Source organism: Halichoerus grypus, chromosome 2, assembly GCF_964656455.1.
Source record: "Halichoerus grypus chromosome 2, mHalGry1.hap1.1, whole genome shotgun sequence".
NCBI lineage: Eukaryota > Metazoa > Chordata > Mammalia > Carnivora > Phocidae > Halichoerus > Halichoerus grypus.
In genome coordinates this window covers 125882765-125901324 of record NC_135713.1, presented here as the reverse complement: position 1 = coordinate 125901324, position 18560 = coordinate 125882765, and the positions used below count along the sequence as shown (strand labels likewise).

The 18560-nt window shown below is 38.2% G+C and overlaps 1 protein-coding gene across 2 annotated transcripts in view; it reads right to left on the bottom strand.

Moving 5' to 3' along the window:
* Nucleotides 1-18560, bottom strand: part of KIF3A (kinesin family member 3A) — a 54346-nt gene that overhangs the window by 22694 nt on the left and 13092 nt on the right. For both annotated transcript variants that reach the window (XM_036106411.2, XM_036106409.2), the window contains exons 3-6: nucleotides 15106-15250; nucleotides 14875-14959; nucleotides 5341-5446; nucleotides 1-140 (exon numbers count right to left, since the gene is read on the bottom strand). In XM_036106411.2, the coding sequence (XP_035962304.1) occupies nucleotides 1-140; nucleotides 5341-5446; nucleotides 14875-14959; nucleotides 15106-15250 (476 nt within the window). The remainder of the gene's footprint in view (nucleotides 141-5340; nucleotides 5447-14874; nucleotides 14960-15105; nucleotides 15251-18560) is intronic.

Here is an 18560-nt window from a genome sequence, read left to right as displayed (position 1 = left end):
AGCAAGATCTACAAGATGGAGCTTCCCCATTCTGACATGCATGTTACCATCAACGCCTTTTTCACTGCATTCTATAGTAATTGTAAAGATGGCATGGGAACGGGAACTATGTTCATTCATATTAGTTGCACCAACAGAACCTTGAGGAAAGGAAGGAAATTCTTAAAAAGTATAACAAGAGAGAGTATTTTTAAAAATAATTAAATATCCAGAATGGTTTAAAATACTTAATTTCATCATAGTGAAGAGCCAGAGAGCACGGCTAAACCAGAAAAGCATAGGTTTATTTAACATTAGAAATTTCTCTGACAATTTATGTTGATAAGAAAAGAATGTGTAACGTTTCTCATACTACAAAAGTAATTTTAGGATAAAATACTTAATTTCAATCCCAAGTATTACTGACTAAAAAAATAACTAACTTACGTAAAAAAAAAAGTTAAATAATTTAAAAAATTATTGCTGTTTCAGCAGTCTCTAAAAAGTATTACGTTCCGAGAATCTAAATCACAGAAATACTTGCATATATGCATGAAATGATACAGGATATTCAGTACAGCGCTGTTTGCAATATCAAGAGATCAGAAACAACCAAAAGGACAGTGGTCAATCTATTATAGAACAGTCATGGGGCACCTGGGTGGCTTAGTCAGTTAAGCGTCTGACTCTTGATTTTGGCTCAGGTCGTGAGATCCAACCCTCCCTCTTCCTCTCCCACCCCCACTCCCGCTTGTATGCTCTCTCTCTAAATAAATAAATAAATAAAATCTTAAGAAAAATAGTCATACTATGGACTACTAAACCGTCCTTTAAAAACACAAAACAGAGGGGCGCCTGGGTGGCTCAGTTGGTTAAGCGACTGCCTTCGGCTCAGGTCATGATCCTGGAGTCCCGGGATCGAGTCCCACATCAGGCTCCCTGCTCAGCGGGGAGTCTGCTTCTCCCTCTGACCCTCCTCCCTCTCATGCTCTCTGTCTCTCATTCTCTCTCTCGCAAATAAATAAAATCTTAAAAAAATAAATAAATAAAAAATAAAATAAAAATAAAAACACAAAACAGATCTGTATGTATGATGTGGAAAGATACCCATAACATATGAACTAAAAAAAAAAAAAAAAACAGAGAAAGGAATATATAGTATGATTCTATTTCTATTAAACAAAAGCATCCACTCAAAATATACCAAGTATTTATGTAAGTATAAATATTTTACATAAATATATTATGTAAATAAAGAAAAAGGTCTGTTTTGTTTTTTATAATAGGCATGTATTAGTTTTTTTTAATTGCCAAGTATTCGAAAAGCATTTTGTTAATTTTAGCCAATGTCAAAATTATCTTCTTACTATATATTCATGCAGAACTTCTCCATGCAAGCTCTGATTTCATAATTTGAAGATTAAAAGGGTATTCTTTATTAGCATATGGTTATATTAGAAGTCAGATAATTAGAATGTAAACTGCAGTCATAAAGGAAGCCCAATGGAAGAAGATAAAACAAAAATTAGTGAAAGAAAATACAAGAATTTGTGACTCCACACAAATTTTCTTTTAAATCATATTACAAACTTACGTATTTTTTCCAAAAATACTTAAAAAATAAATCCAGCGGTGCCTGCCTGGCTCAATCAGTAGAGCATGTGACTCCTGATCTCAGGGTTTTAAGTTTGAGCCCACATTGGGTGCAGAGATTACTTAAAAATAAAATCTTTAAAAAAACAAAATAAAATCTAACACCACTTCATAACATCTGATCAGTAGTGATACACATACTGAGTATTATTTTATCTTCTGGCTTTTCCACTTAAGATTATCTCCTATATTTCCATGTCCTGGGATCGAGTCCCACATCGGGCTCCCTGCTCTGCAGGGAATCTGCTTCTCCCTCTGCCTGCTGCCCCCCTGCTTGTGCGCTCTCTGACAAATAAATAAATAACCTTAAAAAAATAATAAATAAATAAAAATACATGCTTAGGCATACAAAGACAGTATCAGGAAGGGGACATGACAAAGTAATGGAGTTCCAACAGGCGTGGGAACTAGGTGACTGAGACCCAAGGGTAGGAGAAAGACTTTTCTTTTTCTTTTTTAAAGATTTATTTATTTGACAGAGAGAGACACAGTGAGAGGGAACACAAGCAGGGGGAGTGGGAGAGGGAGAAGCAGGCTTCCCACCAAGCAGGGAGCCCGATGCGGAACTCGATCCCAGGACCCTAGGATCATGACCTGAGCTGAAGGCAGACGCTTAACGACTGAGCCACCCAGGCGCCCCAAGACTTGTTTTCCAATGTATACTTTGGTGCCTTTTGAATTTTACAGCATGTGTATGGATTACCTATTCAAAAAGAAAATTTTTTAAAGAAAATAATAATGGTTTAATGGCTGAAAAACCCTGCTCTACAGAAATATTAGCCAATTTACAATGGTGCCCACAATGCGAATATAAGTGACTATTTTAAATTTGCATTTTAATTGCTAAGCAAGTCACCTATTTGTTCATGGGATGAAAGGCTTATTTTCTTAAGTGCGAAATTAACTATTTCTATACTATGACCACCTGGACAAAACAGGAACTAATTTTATATTTGTACCATTTTTTTTTTTTTTAAAGATTTTATTTATTTATTTGAGAGAGAGAGAATGAGACAGAGAGAGCACATGAGAGGGGGGAGGGTCAGAGGGAGAAGCAGACTCCCTGCCGAGCAGGGAGCCCGATGCGGGACTCGATCCAGGGACTCCAGGATCATGACCTGAGCCGAAGGCAGTCGCTTAACCAACTGAGCCACCCAGGCGCCCATGTACCATTTTTTCATCTATTTAAAATAGCGGCTTTTACTGTCACATTTCCTCCCTCTGCTATTTTCCCCTGAATAGTTATTTTACTCTATTTCAATATGATAAAATTAGTATTTTTATGTTAGAACTTTTCTACTCGGGTATCTGTAATATCTTGGATGTTTTCTACTTGAATATTTGTAATATTGAAAATGTCTAATTCTTAGACTCAATCTATTAAATAAGAGTATTTTCCTCTGCTCTCTTAGGTCTTCAAATGCCTTTGTCTTCATTTCATTTTATTTCTTTCATTAGAATTGTTTAGTTTTCCTTGAATGAATCTCACATACCAAATTAAACTTTCAGTTGTTAATGGAAGGTATTTTGTGGGTTTTGTTGTTGTTGTTTTTAAAGATTTTATTTATTTGACAGAGAGAGAGACAGCGAGAGAGGGAATACAAGTAGGGGGAGAGGGAGAGGGAGAAGCAGGCTTCCCGCCGAGCAGGGAGCCCGATGCAATGCGGGGCTCAATCCCAGGATGCTGGGATCATGACCTGAGCCAAAGGCAGACGCGTAAGGACTGAGCTACCCAGGTGCCCCTGTTTTGTTTTGTTTTTAAGGGGTGGTTTTGATCACTACTGTGAACAGAATCATAAGTCAAAAATTTTTTTTACTGAATAAGCAATACACGCATATACTCCTGGTATAAAAAAAATTCAGAAATACAGACATACAAAAACATAAAGTAAAAGCTCCATATATCCCTGTTCTCCAATCTTACCTCCCCTTACCTAAAGGTAACCACTATTAAATGTCCTTTCACTAGTGTTTAACAAACACACAAGTTGATAAACACATACACACACGCTGCCCAAATACATAGCTGTTCAACAATTTGGCTTTTTTCCACATCTATAAATGCGATGATGCAGTACATACTATTCTGTAATTTGCTTTCTTTTCACTTAACGATGTATCTTGAAAATCTTTCAAGTCTCTACATGTAGATTTAACTCCTTTTTTTTATAGCTTCATTACGGTCCATAGTATTTCTGTGCCATAATTTATATAACCAATGTTTTACTGATAGTTAGACTGCATCGAACTTTTTGCTATTATAAATAATGTTTCAATAAGGCATTGTTTATATCTAAAGATACTTTTCTAGATATTTACCAATATAGATATATCGATATGTATCTAGATACATATTAAAATTAGAAACCCTGGGTCAAAAGAAATGCATTTTAAAAATTTCAGCAGATACTGTTACACTTCCCTTCAAAAAGGCTGGAGCACTTGACATTCCCATCACCAGTGCCCATCTCTTCAGAGCTTTATGAACCTGGATATCCCTCCATCCAAAACAACAGGTAAAATATCTCCCACTGTTGTTTTAATACCCATGTTCCCAATTACTTGTTAAATTGAATATCCTGTGGTATGCTTGTTGATGTGTATAGTTCTTCTGGGAATAACATATTCATGTACATCTTTTGCTCATTTTTCTGTTACAATTTGGCCTTTCTCTACTACTTAGTTTATAAAAATGCAACAGATTTTTTAATTTTTTCTTTAATTTCCTTGAGTTTGCTAGATTTATAGTCTAGCCAAAAAAATTTTTTAAAAAATGTTTACTTTCTATGTTCTTGTTCTTTACCTCTGATCTCTAATTGCTGCTAGCAACATCACTAGTATTAGGCCTGGGGCATTTTGTGTATTAAATAGCACAGCAACTTTTTATTCTTTAGACAAAACTTCAAACACTTATTAAAAAGAATGTCATTTAGGGGCGCCTGGGTGGCTCAGTCGTTAAGTGTCTGCCTTCGGCTCAGGTCATGATCCTGGGGTCCTGGGATCAAGCCCTGCATCGGGCCCCTTGCTTGGCCAGGAGGCCTGCTTCTCCCTCTCCCACTCCCCCAGCTTGTGTTCCTGCTCTCGCTGTCTCTCTCTCTCTCTCGCTGTCAAATAAATAAATAAATAATCTTTTAAAAATAAATAAAACAAAAAGAATGTCATTTAATTTTGGTTTGCTTTTCTTGTCAACAAAAGAGAGGCAGTAAAGTGCTCAGTTAATGATGACCAATGGCCTAGGTTCAGATACTCACTCTGCCACTTACTAAGTAGTACATAACCTTGGACAAGTTACTTAGACTAAGTCTCAGTTTCCTCAGTCACAAAATAGGAATTTAGTACATTCATGGTTCAGTTTGAGAATTTTAAAAAGATCATTCTTATGAAGAAAGCACTTAGCACAAGCACTTACCACACAGTAAGTGTTCAATAAATGTAACCAATATTATTATAGCTAAAAAGAGACAACTAGCTATATGAGTTTCAAATATATAGCAGTATTACCAAGAAACAAAATTTTGGTCAGCACAGAAGGCAATGTGTGATCTCTTTCATTCATGTATGTTCTCTACATAGTAAATAATCAAGGAGAAAGGGCTGTCAAGAAACTTTAAATATCCAGTCTCTGTGGGGCAAAGTGCCATACCAGTTTTGCTTCTAAAAGCCTACTCAATACACAAATGTTCAATCACAATTCTGTACTACACTTACGATTTTTGTGGCCTAGTGTCATAATTCTATCCATATCATCAGCATTATTTACCACATAAGCTGATAAATCTTTGATATAAACTCCCACATCAGGTCTTTCTTTAACCTAAAAAAGAAAAAAGAAAAGAAAAAATGACCCTCAGATTTTATGCACATACCATAATTCCACCACAGTTATCAAACATCTACTATGTGTTGGACACTCTGCTAAAAAGTGAGGATACAGTGATGGACAAGGTAGACATGGTTTCTACACTTGCACAGGTGACAACCTACGACGAGAACGTACAAATGAGTAACAGCACACGCTAATTATTTCAACTGGGATAATGTCACGAAGGAAAAAAATACAGGACACTTGAGAATACACTATAGAGAGACTAAGCTAGTAAAGTAGGGACATACAGTTTCCCCAAGATGATGTTTATTATTTTTTTTAAAGATTCCATTCATTTATTTTTGAGAGAGAGAGAGAGAATGAGCACAAGTACAGGCAGGGGGAGAGGCAGAGGGAGCGGCAGAGGGAGAAGCAGACACCCTGTTGGGACTCAATCCCAGGACCCCGGGACCATGACCCAAGCCGAAGGCAGACGCCTAACTGACCAAGCCACCCAGGTGTCCCCCAAGATGACGTTTAAGCTAAGACTTGATGAAATAAGAGGTAGCCAATCCGGGTTTGGGTAGCAGGAAAAGATTATGTGCTAGGATCCTGAAATGGGCCAAAACCAGGCACTTAAAAAAAAAAAAAAAAGCCAAGTTGGCTGGGAAGAGTAGGAAGCACAGGTAAAATAAGTGGGATATCTGGCGAGAGAGGTACCCAGAGGTAAGACTAAGCATAGTTATTGGTCTTTATCTTAACAGCAACTTGAAGATAATGGAGGATTTCAAACAAATGAGTGAAATAAACAGATCTATGACATCTATGTAAAAATGTTACCTTTCTGTGAGTAACTTTATTTACCAAATATGAAGGATATATAAATACAGTGTCAGAAATATAAAATTCACTTTGTAAGGCCCTAGAAGTCACCGCCACAAGTAACAAAATACACGTATCCTCGGAGCTACTGTAGGTTGGGTTGCAGACCACCACAATAAAGCGAATACTCAAACCACGTCAAACGAATTTCTTGGTTTCCCACTCCATATACAATTATGTTTACATTACACTGTAATCTTTTAAATGTATGATAGCATTATGTCTAAAAAACAGTAATATATAACTTAATTAAGAAATATTTTATTGCTAGGGGTGCCTGGGTGGCTCAGTCGTTAAGCGTCTGCCTTCAGCTCAGGTCATGGTCCCAGGGTCCTGGGATCGAGCCCCACGTTGGACTCCCTGCTCAGCGGGAAGCCTGCTTCTCCCTCTCCCACTCCCCCTCCTTGTGTTCCCTCTCTCGATGTGTCTCTCTCTGTCAAATAAATAAATAAAATCTTTAAAAAAAAATATTTTATTGCTAAAAATGCTAACCATCATCTGAGCTTTCAGCCAGTCGACACCTTTTTGCTGGTGGAGGGTCCTATCTCAATGCTGACGGCTGCTAACTGGTCAGGGTGGGGGGTGCTGAAGGCTGGGGTGGCTGTGGCAGTTTCCTAAAATGATACAACAAAGTTTGCGGCAATGACTGACTCTTCCTTTCAAGAATGATCTCTCCATAGAACGTGATGCTGTTTGCTAGCATTTTACCCACAGCAGAACTTCTTTCAAAATTGGAGCCAATCCTCTCAAACCCTGCCACTGCTCTATCAACAAAGTTTATGAAATATTCTAAATCCTTTGTTGCCATTTCAACAGTCTTCACAGCATCTTCACCAGGAGTAGATTCCATCTCAAAAAACCACTTTCTTTGTTCATCCATAAGAAGTAACTCCTCATCCATTAGGTTTTATCATGAGATTGTAGCAATTCAGCCACATCTTCAGGCTCCACTTCTCAACCTAGTTCTCTTGCTGTTTCCACCACATCTGCAGTGACTTCCTCCACTGAAGTCTTGAACTCCTCCAAGTCATCCATGAGGGTTGGAATTGACTTCTTCCAAACTCTTGTTAATGCTGATATTGTGATTGCTTCTCATGAGTCATGAATGTTCTTAATGGCATCTAGAAGTGTGAATCCTTTCCAGAAGATTTTCAATTTACTTTGCCCAGATCCCTTAGAGGAATAACTCTCTATGGCAGCTATAGCCTTAGGAAATGTTTTTCTTCAATAACAAGACTTGATCCATGGGCTGTAGAATGGACGTCATGTTAGCAGGCATGAAAACAACACTCATCTCATTGCACATCTTCATCAGTGCTCTTAGGTGACCAGGTGCACAGTCAATAAGTAGTAATATTCTGACAGAAATCTTTTTCTCTGAGGTCTCAACAGTGGACTTAAGATATTCAGTGACCCATGTTGTGGACAGACATGCTGTCATCCGGCCTTGTTGTGCCATTTATAGATGAAAGACAAAGTATATTTAGCATAATTCTTAAGGGTCTTAGGAGTTTTCAGAGTGTTAAATGAGCACTGGCTTCAACTTAGAGTCACCAATTGCATTAGCTTGTAATAAGAGAGTCAGTGTGTCCTTTGAAGCTTTGAAGCCAGGCACTGACTTCACTTCTCTAGTTATCAAAGTCCTAGACAGCATCTTCTTCCAATAGAAAGCTGTGTGATCTGCATTGAAAATCTGCTGTTTAGTGTAGCCGCCTTCATGAGTTATCTTAGCTGGAACTCCTGGTTAACTCGCTACAGCTCCTACATCAGCAGGTGCTACTTCATCTTGCACTTTCATGTTATGGAGATGGCTTCCTTAAACCTCATGAACTAACCCTTGCTAGTTTCAGACTTTTCTTGTACAGCCTCCTTACCTCTCTTAACCTTCACAGAATTGAAGAGAGTTAGGGCCTTGCCCTGGATTAGGCTTTGGCTAGGAGAATGTTGTGGCTAGTATGACCTTTTGTCCAAACCACTAAAACTTTCTCCACATCAGTAATAAGTCTGTTTGCTTCCTTATCATGTGTGTGTACACTAGAGTAGCACTTTTAATTTCCTTCAGGAACTCTTCTTTTACAGTCAAAAGTTGCTAACTATTTGGTGCAGGAGGCCTAACTTCCAGCCTATCTTGGCTTTCCACATGCCTTTCTCACTAAACTTAATCATTTCTAGCTTTTGATTTAAGGAGACGTGCGACTCTACCTTTCACTTGCACACTTACAGGCCACTGTGCGGTTAATTGGCCTAATTTCAGTATTGCTGTCTGTCAGGGAATAGAGAGTCCCAAGGAGAGAAAGAGAAACGGGGAAAGGGCAGTCAGCAGAGCGGTCAGAACACACACATTTATTAAGTCTGCTGTTTTATTTGGGCATGGTTTGTGGCACACCACAAACAATTACAATGGTAACATCAAAGATCACTGATCTCAGATCACTGTAACAAATACAGTAACAATGAAAAAGTTTGAAATACTGCAATAATTACCAAAACATGACACGGAGACATGAAATGAGCAACTGCTGTTTGAAAAATGGTGCCAATAGGTTGCTGGACACAGGGTAAAAAATGCGGTATCTGGAAAGCGCAATAAAGCGAAGCACTGTAAGACGAGGTATGCCTGTAAAGTGAAGCTGAGGCTGAGGTCGATGGCTGCCAGTGGAGTGACCACAGGTAGTAGGACCTCACAAAGATGACAAACGAAAGTTTAAAAAACAATCCCAAGACAAAAATCACAAGGGCAGACGCTCCAAGTTCCAGGTGTTGACTTGAGATCTAGTTGGGGGTTTGGGAGTTTTTTCTTTTTTGGATAACAATTTATAAGATATATTTATATATTAGGAAAAACTACTCTTTTTCTGTCACGGAATATAAATATGCCCTAATTTATTAGTAGTAAAGGAGTAGGCTGGCCCCTATAAACCAGTGGGGGTCGAAATGTGCTCTGAGAACCCCATGGTGGCCCTGCGGAGGCTGCTGTAGGAGTCTGGGGGTCCTCAGGCTGAGACAAATTCTAAAGAGAGCTTCACTTTCGGGTGTTTTGACACTGTGCTTCCATGTAAAGGTCTGGTTTGATGAATGTATTTAAATGCTTTAAAACTTTTAAATGTTTGAAAATTACTGGTCTATATCAATGCTTCTCAGAAAATCTATGGTAAAGAACAATGTGTGTATTTCTAATCTGCCAAACTGCTATTTCCGAAAAATATAAAAATCATGCATCTGATGTCATGGCAATGTCAAATTGCTATAAGCGTTTACTCTCACATTCTGCACTCATGTCACCGCAGACCGGAAACACACTTCTAACAGGCATTAGTCTGCAAAATCTAAGGTCATTTCCAATCACAATATGACATTAATTCAAAATTCAATTAATAAGTGTAAATAAACTGATTAGATATGAAAGATGAAGAAATCAAATGTGATTCTAAATTTGTGAAAGTTTTTTTTTTTTTAAAGATTTTATTTATTTATTTGACAGAGAGAGAGATAGCGAGAGCAGGAACACAAGCAGGGGGAATGGGAGAGGGAGAAGCAGGCTTCTTGCCGAGCAGGGAGGCCGATGTGGGACTCGATCCCAGGACCCTGGGATCATGACCTGAGCCGAAGGCAGACGCTTAATGACTGAGCCACCCAGGCGCCCTGTGAAAGTTTTTTTTTAATTGGGTAATGCTTCAAATAATTTTTGTCAGGGGCACCTGGCTGGCTCAGTCGGTTAAGTGTCTGCCTTCAGCTCGGGTCATGATCCCAGGGTCCTGGGATCAAGTCCCGCATCGGGTTCCCTGCTCAGCGGGGAATCTGCTTCTCCCTCTGCTGCTCCCCCTGCTCATGGGCACGGGCTCTCTCTCTTTCTCTCAGATGAATAAATAAAATCTTTAAAAATAGTAATTTGTGTCATAAAAATACAGAAATTTAACTTCTGTAACAAATACTGTTTATAACACTAGAAGAACAGATCTCAAAGGAGCAGTTACTCCCAACCTAGAATGCTTCAGAGATTTATAGGGGGAGTTTCTGGTTCATTTGAGGGCACTAGTGGCATTCATAGGCAGGAGCAACGGACACTAAACATCCTGAAATGGGTGGGATGGTCTGCCAATAAAGAAATGCCCCCACAATTTTGAATGTCTTAGCATATAGTCACATGGGTGAAAAAAATTACTTATGATTACCTGTGTCTAGACCCTGACTCTGTTTTATATATATAAACAAAGTGCTTTTCCACAATAATAATAAAGGAATAGAAATACAGAAAACTGAAGAAAGAACTACTACTTTATTTTGTTCAGAACCCTACCAAGAACTTGTCACTATTTTAAAAAACCATTTCATTGACAGTAACACCAATCAAGGTATTTAGATCACCAAAACAGCATATCTATAACAGTCTGCATTTATAGCTGTTGCATTCATAATGATTACTTATGCCTCTGACTACTTCGTTATGTCATTGAGTGTGGTCACATCTAAGCATTTATATAATGAAATACTAGCATTTTATTTTTTCAGTACTTTGTTCTCATTTGTATTACAATTGGTCACTATATAAATACTTGAAAAATTATGTGTGTAGGTAGATTTTATTATCTATGAATTTTATTTCAGAATAGTTAAAGGGACATTACAAAATATATGTTATAAAAATGGGGCCCTGGGTCTAATACAGTTGAGAATCATTGACGAGAATGTTCCTGAGAATAAATCTGATCTGTAATTACTGGTACAAATGGAAATGTTTTTTCTAAATGATTTTTATTCTAATAATTTCTGCAATAAGAAACTTTTAAAAGGTGAAAGTATAGAATTAAAGTATCCATCAAAACTGACGTCAAAGATAACAACTAGAAAAAAAGAAACTTACCTTGACATTTCCTATGTATACATCATCATTACAGAATAAGCCTTCATTAAGGTCCAACAAATAATACCTAAGCCTGTAATACACTGCTCCAAAAGCTCAGTTTATATAGTAAACTTAAAAAGAAAAAGGGTAGGGGCTCCTGGATGGCTCAGATGGTTAAGCATTCGACTCTTGATTTCAGCTCAGGTCATCATCTCAGGGTCCTGAGATCAAGCCCCGTGTCGGGCTCTGCACTGGGCATGGAGCCTGCTTAAGATACTCTCTCTCTCCCTCTCCTTTCCCTCTAAGGGGAAAAAAAAGGCTAACATTTATTTAATACTATCTTATGTGTCAAGCCTTGATTTAAACACTTTGTATTAATTTGTTAATGCTGGCAATAATCCTATGAAGTAGATACTGCTATTACTTCCATTTGCATGTGGCAAAACTAAGGCTCATATAGGTTAAATAACTTGCTCAAGATATCATAGCCAGAACTCAAGCTATGATGGAAGGACTCCAAAAACCATCCCTGTAATTCTAGATGATACCACCATTCGCCTGCTACATGACTGTCAGGAAACCCCTCTAGGTTTTGGTTTTCACAGCAACAAAACTGAACTGCTAAGAAGATTAAATGAAATAAACTATGTACTACTACCAAAATTTACTGCACTGAATGCCTACTATCACATTACAAGAGCTTAATAATAGTAGCTGCTGTTATTCTACATGTATTCTACACCATTCTACAAAGGTGGCTACTGTTATTCTGTATTCTATTCAGCTACTATATGCACATTATTCTTTAATTATTTTACTGACAATGGAATTCTAAACAAAATTCCAGTATTAACATTTTAAAGGCTAACCTTCTTTTGTCTCACATCCTAAAATATTTGGCAATATTTACCAATGGTTCACCACCTGACCCAGTAATCCAGCTTCAGGAATTTATCCTCAGATATGCCCGTACATGTATGAAGTCATATATATACAACACGACTTACTACAGAATTGTTTGTAACAGCGGAAGATTAGAAACAATCCAAGTGTTCATCAAGAGAGGGCTGGCTAAACAGACACATGAAAAAGTGTTCGATATCGCTCGGCATCAGGGAAATCCAAATCAAAACCTCAATGAGATACCACCTCACACCAGTCAGAATGGCTAAAATTAACAAGTCAGGAAATGACAGATGTTGGCGGGGATGCGGAGAAAGGGGAACCCTCCTACACTGTTGGTGGGAATGCAAGCTGGTGCAGCCACTCTGGAAAACAGTATGGAGGTTCCTCAAAAAGTTGAAAATAGAGCTACCATATGATCCAGCAATTGCACTACTGGGTATTTACCCCAAAGATACAAAAGTAGGGACCCGAAAGGCTACGTGCACCCCAATGTTTATAGCAGCAATGTCCACAATAGCCAAACTGTGGAAAGAGCCAAGATGTCCATCAACAGATGAATGGATAAAGAAGATGTGGTATATATATACAATGGAATATTATGCAGCCATCAAAAGGAATAAGATCTTGCCATTTGCAACGACGTGGATGGAACTGGAGGGTATTATGCTGAGCGAAATAAGTCAAACAGAGAAAGACGTATCATATGACCTCACTGATATGAGGAATTCTTAATCTCAGGAAACAAACTGAGGGTTGCTGGAGTGGGGGGTGGGGTGCGAGGGATGGGGTGACTGGGTGATGGACACTGGGGAGGGTATGTGTTCTGGTAAGCGCTGTGAATTGTGCAAAACTGTTGAATCTCAGATCTGTACCTCTGAAACAAATAATGCAATATATGTTAAGAAAGAAAAAAAGAAGAAGAAGAATGTAGCAGGAGGGGAAGAATGAAGGGGGGGAAATCGGAGGGGGAGAAGAACCATGAGAGACGATGGACTCTGAAAAACAAACTGAGGGTTCTAGAGGGGAGGGGGTTGGGAGGATGGGTTAGCCTGGTGATGGGTATTGAGGAGGGCACGTTCTGCATGGAGCACTGGGTGTTATGCACAAACAATGAATCATGGAACACTATATCTAAAACTAATGATGTAATGTATGGGGATTAACATAACAATAAAAAAATTAAAAAAAAAAAAAGAGAGGGCTGGCTAAATACATTTTAATTATGTCCCCATAAAGAACAGTATGCAGCTTTTTTTTTTTAAGATTTTATTTTTTTTATTTATTTGAGAGAGAGAGAAAGAGCACAGAGGGAGAGTGAGAGAGAGAAGCAGACTTCCCACTGAGCAGAGAGCCTGATGCTGGGCTCCATCCCCGGACCCTGAGATCATGACCTGATATCTATGACAACTGGATATCCACATGCACAATAATGAAGTTGGTCCTCTACCTCCACCATATACACAAATTAACTCAAAATGGATCAAAGATCTAAATATAAAAGCTATAACTATAAAACTCTTCGAATAAAACAAAAGCATAAATCTTCATTCAATTCTGGAGTACTCTTAGCCTTTATACCTGAAAATGAAAACTTACATTCATGTAAAAATCTGTGTGCAAATGTTCATAGATGCTTGATTCATAACAGCCAAAAACTATAAACTGCCTAGATGTCCTTCAACAGGTAAATGGTGGAACTTTACATGTATACACCATGCAGTGCCACTCAGCAATAAAAAGTAAATGAACTACAATACATGCAACAACTTGGATAAATCTCAGGGGGGTTATGCCAAGTGAAAAAGGCTGATCCCAAAAGGTTACATATTGTACGGTTCTATTTACGTGACATTTTTGAAAAGACAAAATTCTAGAACTTGAAAGCAGATTAGGGATTGTCAGGGGTGAGGGATGGCGACAGAGCAATGCAGTCTGGCTAGACGTGGACGTGGTCATAAAAGGGTAACAGGAGGCATCTCTGTGATACGGCTGTTTAGTACCTTAACATGGTAGTGGATCTGTCAATCTAAACACAAAGAGGACAAGAAAGCTGGAGCACTGTGAGTACAATCTGTAGACTGTACCAATGAGAGTATCATGGTTGTGATACTCTACTACAGCTCTGTAAAATGTTACCACTGGGGAAAACTATGTAAAAGGTACATCTATGTAAAGGGAACTCTCTCCATATTCTTTCTTACAGCCACATGTGACTCTACGCTTATCTGAATAAGAATTTTAATTTAAAAAAAAAGTGCAGATCAGGGGCACCTGGGTGGCTCAGATGGTTAAGCGTCTGCCTTCGGCTTACGTCATGATCCCAGGGTCCTGGGATCAAGTCCTGCATCGGGCTCCCTGCTCAGTGGGGAGCCTGCTTCTCCCTCTGCCTCTACCACTCCCCCTGCTTGTGCTCTCTCTCTGTGTGTCAAATAAACAAATAAAATCTTTAAAAAATAAAAAAAATTTTTTTTAATAAAAAAAGTGCAGATCAAGGTACATGTATAACTACTTATAGAGTAGAAGTAAAATTATATTTGTTGATACTTACATAAAGGAACAATGAAGGAATATTGAAAGTGGTTATCTGAGGGTAAAAGTGGGCAGATGGGGTAGGAACAACTTTTCAAAGCATTAATTTTCACAGTATTTTAAATTTTGAATCATGATCATATTACCAGGTCAAAAAAATAAGTAAAATATTAAAAATACCTTTGGATAAAAAGAACCTTAATTTTTTTAAAAAAAGAACCTTAATTTAGTAAACTTCTACTACTTTGGAAAGTACCCCAATTTCAGTTATCCTTACCTCTAACCTCTGTGTCTGATCCTTGCCCAAAAGGTCACGGACTTCTTCATTATATATTTCCAAATAAGACACTCGAACCAAAAATCTATAAATAAAACATCATTTTAGGAAGCATAAAGAGCAGAGAAATACTTATAAGAGTAGTTTTCAAATGTGTTTATAAGCTTTATACCTATATGCCTTTCTTGTGTTTGTACTTCTCAATATTAGAAAATAAAAGAATTCTTTTACCTTGTATCACCCTCTGCTTTTGCAATATGACCAAATATGTGAGCAAATGAATTTGGAATGATTCCTCTAAGTTCAGGAACAGCTCGAACACCTTCCATGGTAAAAGTTTTGCCTGTTCCAGTTTGTCCATATGCAAAAATAGTTCCTGGAAATGATGAAGAGAATCAAATCACTTTTTAGAGTCTAATGCTACAGAACAATAACTCTTAAAAGTAATTTCTTTGACACTGTGATGCAATTTCTTCCCTGGATTTAAAATTTATTCAAGTATAAATTTTTTTTTTTTAAAGATTTTATTTATTTGACAGACAGAGACATAGCGAGAGAGGGAACACAAGCATGAGGAGTTGGAGAGGGAGAAGCAGGCTTCCCGTCGAGCAGGGAGCCCGATGTGGGGCTCGATCCCAGCACCCTGGGACCATGACCTGAGCCAAAGGCAGACGCTTAATGACTGAGCCTCCCAGGCGCCCCTACAAATTTCACTTATATTATCAACAGTAACAATATGTACTCTGTGCCACATGAGCCAAGCACTGTTAAAGTTCTCGAGTCAATGAGATATTCCTAATTATTAATGAAAAGTATCCCAAGCCCTAAAAGCAAAATTTTACATTATGGCTAATTATAAAAAATTTACTATAATGTGTATGTTAATTACTTAATGTGGACATTAAATTGGAGGAGGTAGTGTAATTGCAGCAACAAAAGAATACAGGTTCTATAACGGAAAGACCTCAGTGTGAATCCACACATCTGCCACTTTTAGCCACCTGAGCTTAGACAAGAGATTGTCTCTCAGACTCAGAGATTGTCTCCTCAGTGGTAAAATGAGGACAAGAATAACTACCCGACATGAACAGTAAGAACCAAATGAAACAGTTTACTCCACATGACCAGCATGATGCCTGGTAGAGTACAAGTAAATGGCAGGTTTTTTTCTTCTTAATCCTAAAATAAATTCATTTTAAAAATACGTATTTTTTAAGTAAAATCTGTAAGGAATGGGGGAGTTAAAAAATGTGACAATTATTATAGGTAATTATAGATACAATTTAAACTTTCTAAATACCTAAATTCATTCATTCAGCAACTACATAGCACACACCTGAGTATGGCATATGCTAGGCACCAGGGACACAGTGACAAACAAGACAAACAGAATCCTTAATTTTATGGTATGCATCATCTTGGAGAGGGGACACTGGTCAAATATTTACAAGCAGGATGAGTGTTGGGAATAAGAAACGGAGTTCTAGCTGAGAGTAAAAGGATACAATCTAGGCAGGAGAAATGACACAACGGGAAAGTGGAGGGAAGTCAAGAAAGGCCTTCCAGAAAAGGTAAGGTTCAAGATACAATCTGAAATATAAGTAAGAGTTAGAGAGCAACAGAGTGGACAGCAAGAAGGAAGAAAGAAAACAGAGGTTTTGAGGAAATGAAATGAGATCAGAATGGAAGAAGCAGAGATGGAAAATGAAGGCAGATGGACACAGAGGTAAAGACACCACAAGGGCCTAATTGCACACCGCCATGAAGGCCACGCTAAGGTTTTAAGAACTAATCCTAAAAGCAAAGTGAAGCCATAGAATGATTTTGCAGTTAGAAGTGACATCAGGATCACTATGGCTACACTGTGTACAAAGAACTGGAACAAAGCAAGAGGAGATGTGAAGAAGCCAGTCAAAGAGCTGGAGTGGTTAGCCAAATGAGACACGGTGTTGACAACAGAAGAGAATGAGAAAAGGTGGAAGGATTTCAGAGCCATGTAACCGTTAGAAGCAACAGCACCTGGGAAATAACTAGCCAGGGGACCATTGAAAAGGAGGAATCCAGGATGACTTTTCAAATTTCTGGCTTGAACAAGGGATGTATGGCTGGTGAACACCACCAGAAGAAATGACAGTTTGAAGGGAAAGACTGAATTCAGTTGAGCGCATACTGAGCTCTAAGTGCCCATGACAACCCAAATGCATGTGGCAAGCAGGCAGGTGGAGGGATGAGATGTATGTGCCCAGTGAAGCCCTGGGAGCGGGTGCAATTGCTGCAGGAGACAGCGCAGTGTGAGAAGACAGCACAACCGACATGGCTTTTCAACTACTTCCACCCCATGCAAGTAACCTCTTATGTCACCATCATTTTCAGACTTTCCGTGACAATCATCACCATACTTAATCACTACAGAAGCCATTTTTTATACATGGGAATAAAAAAAATCTTGATTTTTTCTAACTCACTAAATATTTCAAACTATGCCATTAAGAACGTAACGTATTGCCTTCAAGAGAGCTGAAAATATTATGAACTCACAGGCCGCATGTGAGAGCCAACACAATGGCTATCATTTACTGATCATCTACTATGTGCTAGGTCATGTACTTTACACACATCCTCACTGAATTTTCACCCCAATCCTAAGAGCAAGGCATTATTTATATTCCCATGCTTTAGCTAAGGAAACAAAGGCTTAGAGAGGTTGAGTTACTTGTTCAATGTCATAGTAAGTGGTAGAAACAAGATGTGAACACAGTCCATTTGGCTCTAGAGCCCTTATTTTTTAAAAGTATGTAATGGCCAAAATTTTAATTCAAAATTAATTTCCAATAAAATTTCTATGAATTCATTAAATAATGAAGATTACGGATTCAAAAGGGATATTGATCTGTAATTTTAAAACTGAGAAATGAGGACCAGGAATCCCTTAGAATAAAAGAATCTCATCTCATTTTCAGAGATGAGATTCCAAATTTCTAGTTTTTGTATGTCCAACTTAACAAATCTAATGCTAGCACTTCCTTAAGATGAACTTCTCTTAAAACTACTTTTTAGGGGCACCTGGGTGGGTCAGTCGTTAAGTGTCTGCCTTCAGCTCAGGTCATGATCCCAGGGTCCTGAGATCGAGTCCCACATAGGGCTCCCTGCTCCGCAGGAAGCCTGTTCTCCCTCTCCCACTCCCCTTGCTTGTGTTCCCTCTCTCACTGTGTCTCTCTGTCAAAAAATAAATAAATAAAATCTTCAAAAAAAAAAAAAAACAAACTTTACTTTTTAAAAACTAAAAATGACCTGAAATTTTACCCAACCTCCCCATTTCATGACTACATCTTAAAAATGGTAGAAAGCCTACAAAAAATCTGCATATGGATGTTTACAGCAGTGCATATTCATAACTACCAAAATTTGGAAGCAAACAAGATGTCCTTCCGTATGTAAGTGAACTGATAAATAAACTGTGGTACAACCAGACAATAGATTATTATCAGTGCAAAAAAAGATACAAGCTATCAAGCCATGAAAAGACATGGAGAAAACTTCAGTGCATATTACTAAGTGAAAGAAGCCAAACTGAAAGGTTACATAATTGTAACTGTATGACATTCTAGAATAGGTGAAACTATGGAGACAGTAAAAAGATTAGTGGTTGGTAGGCTTAGCCGGGGAAGGAAGGATAAACAAGCAGA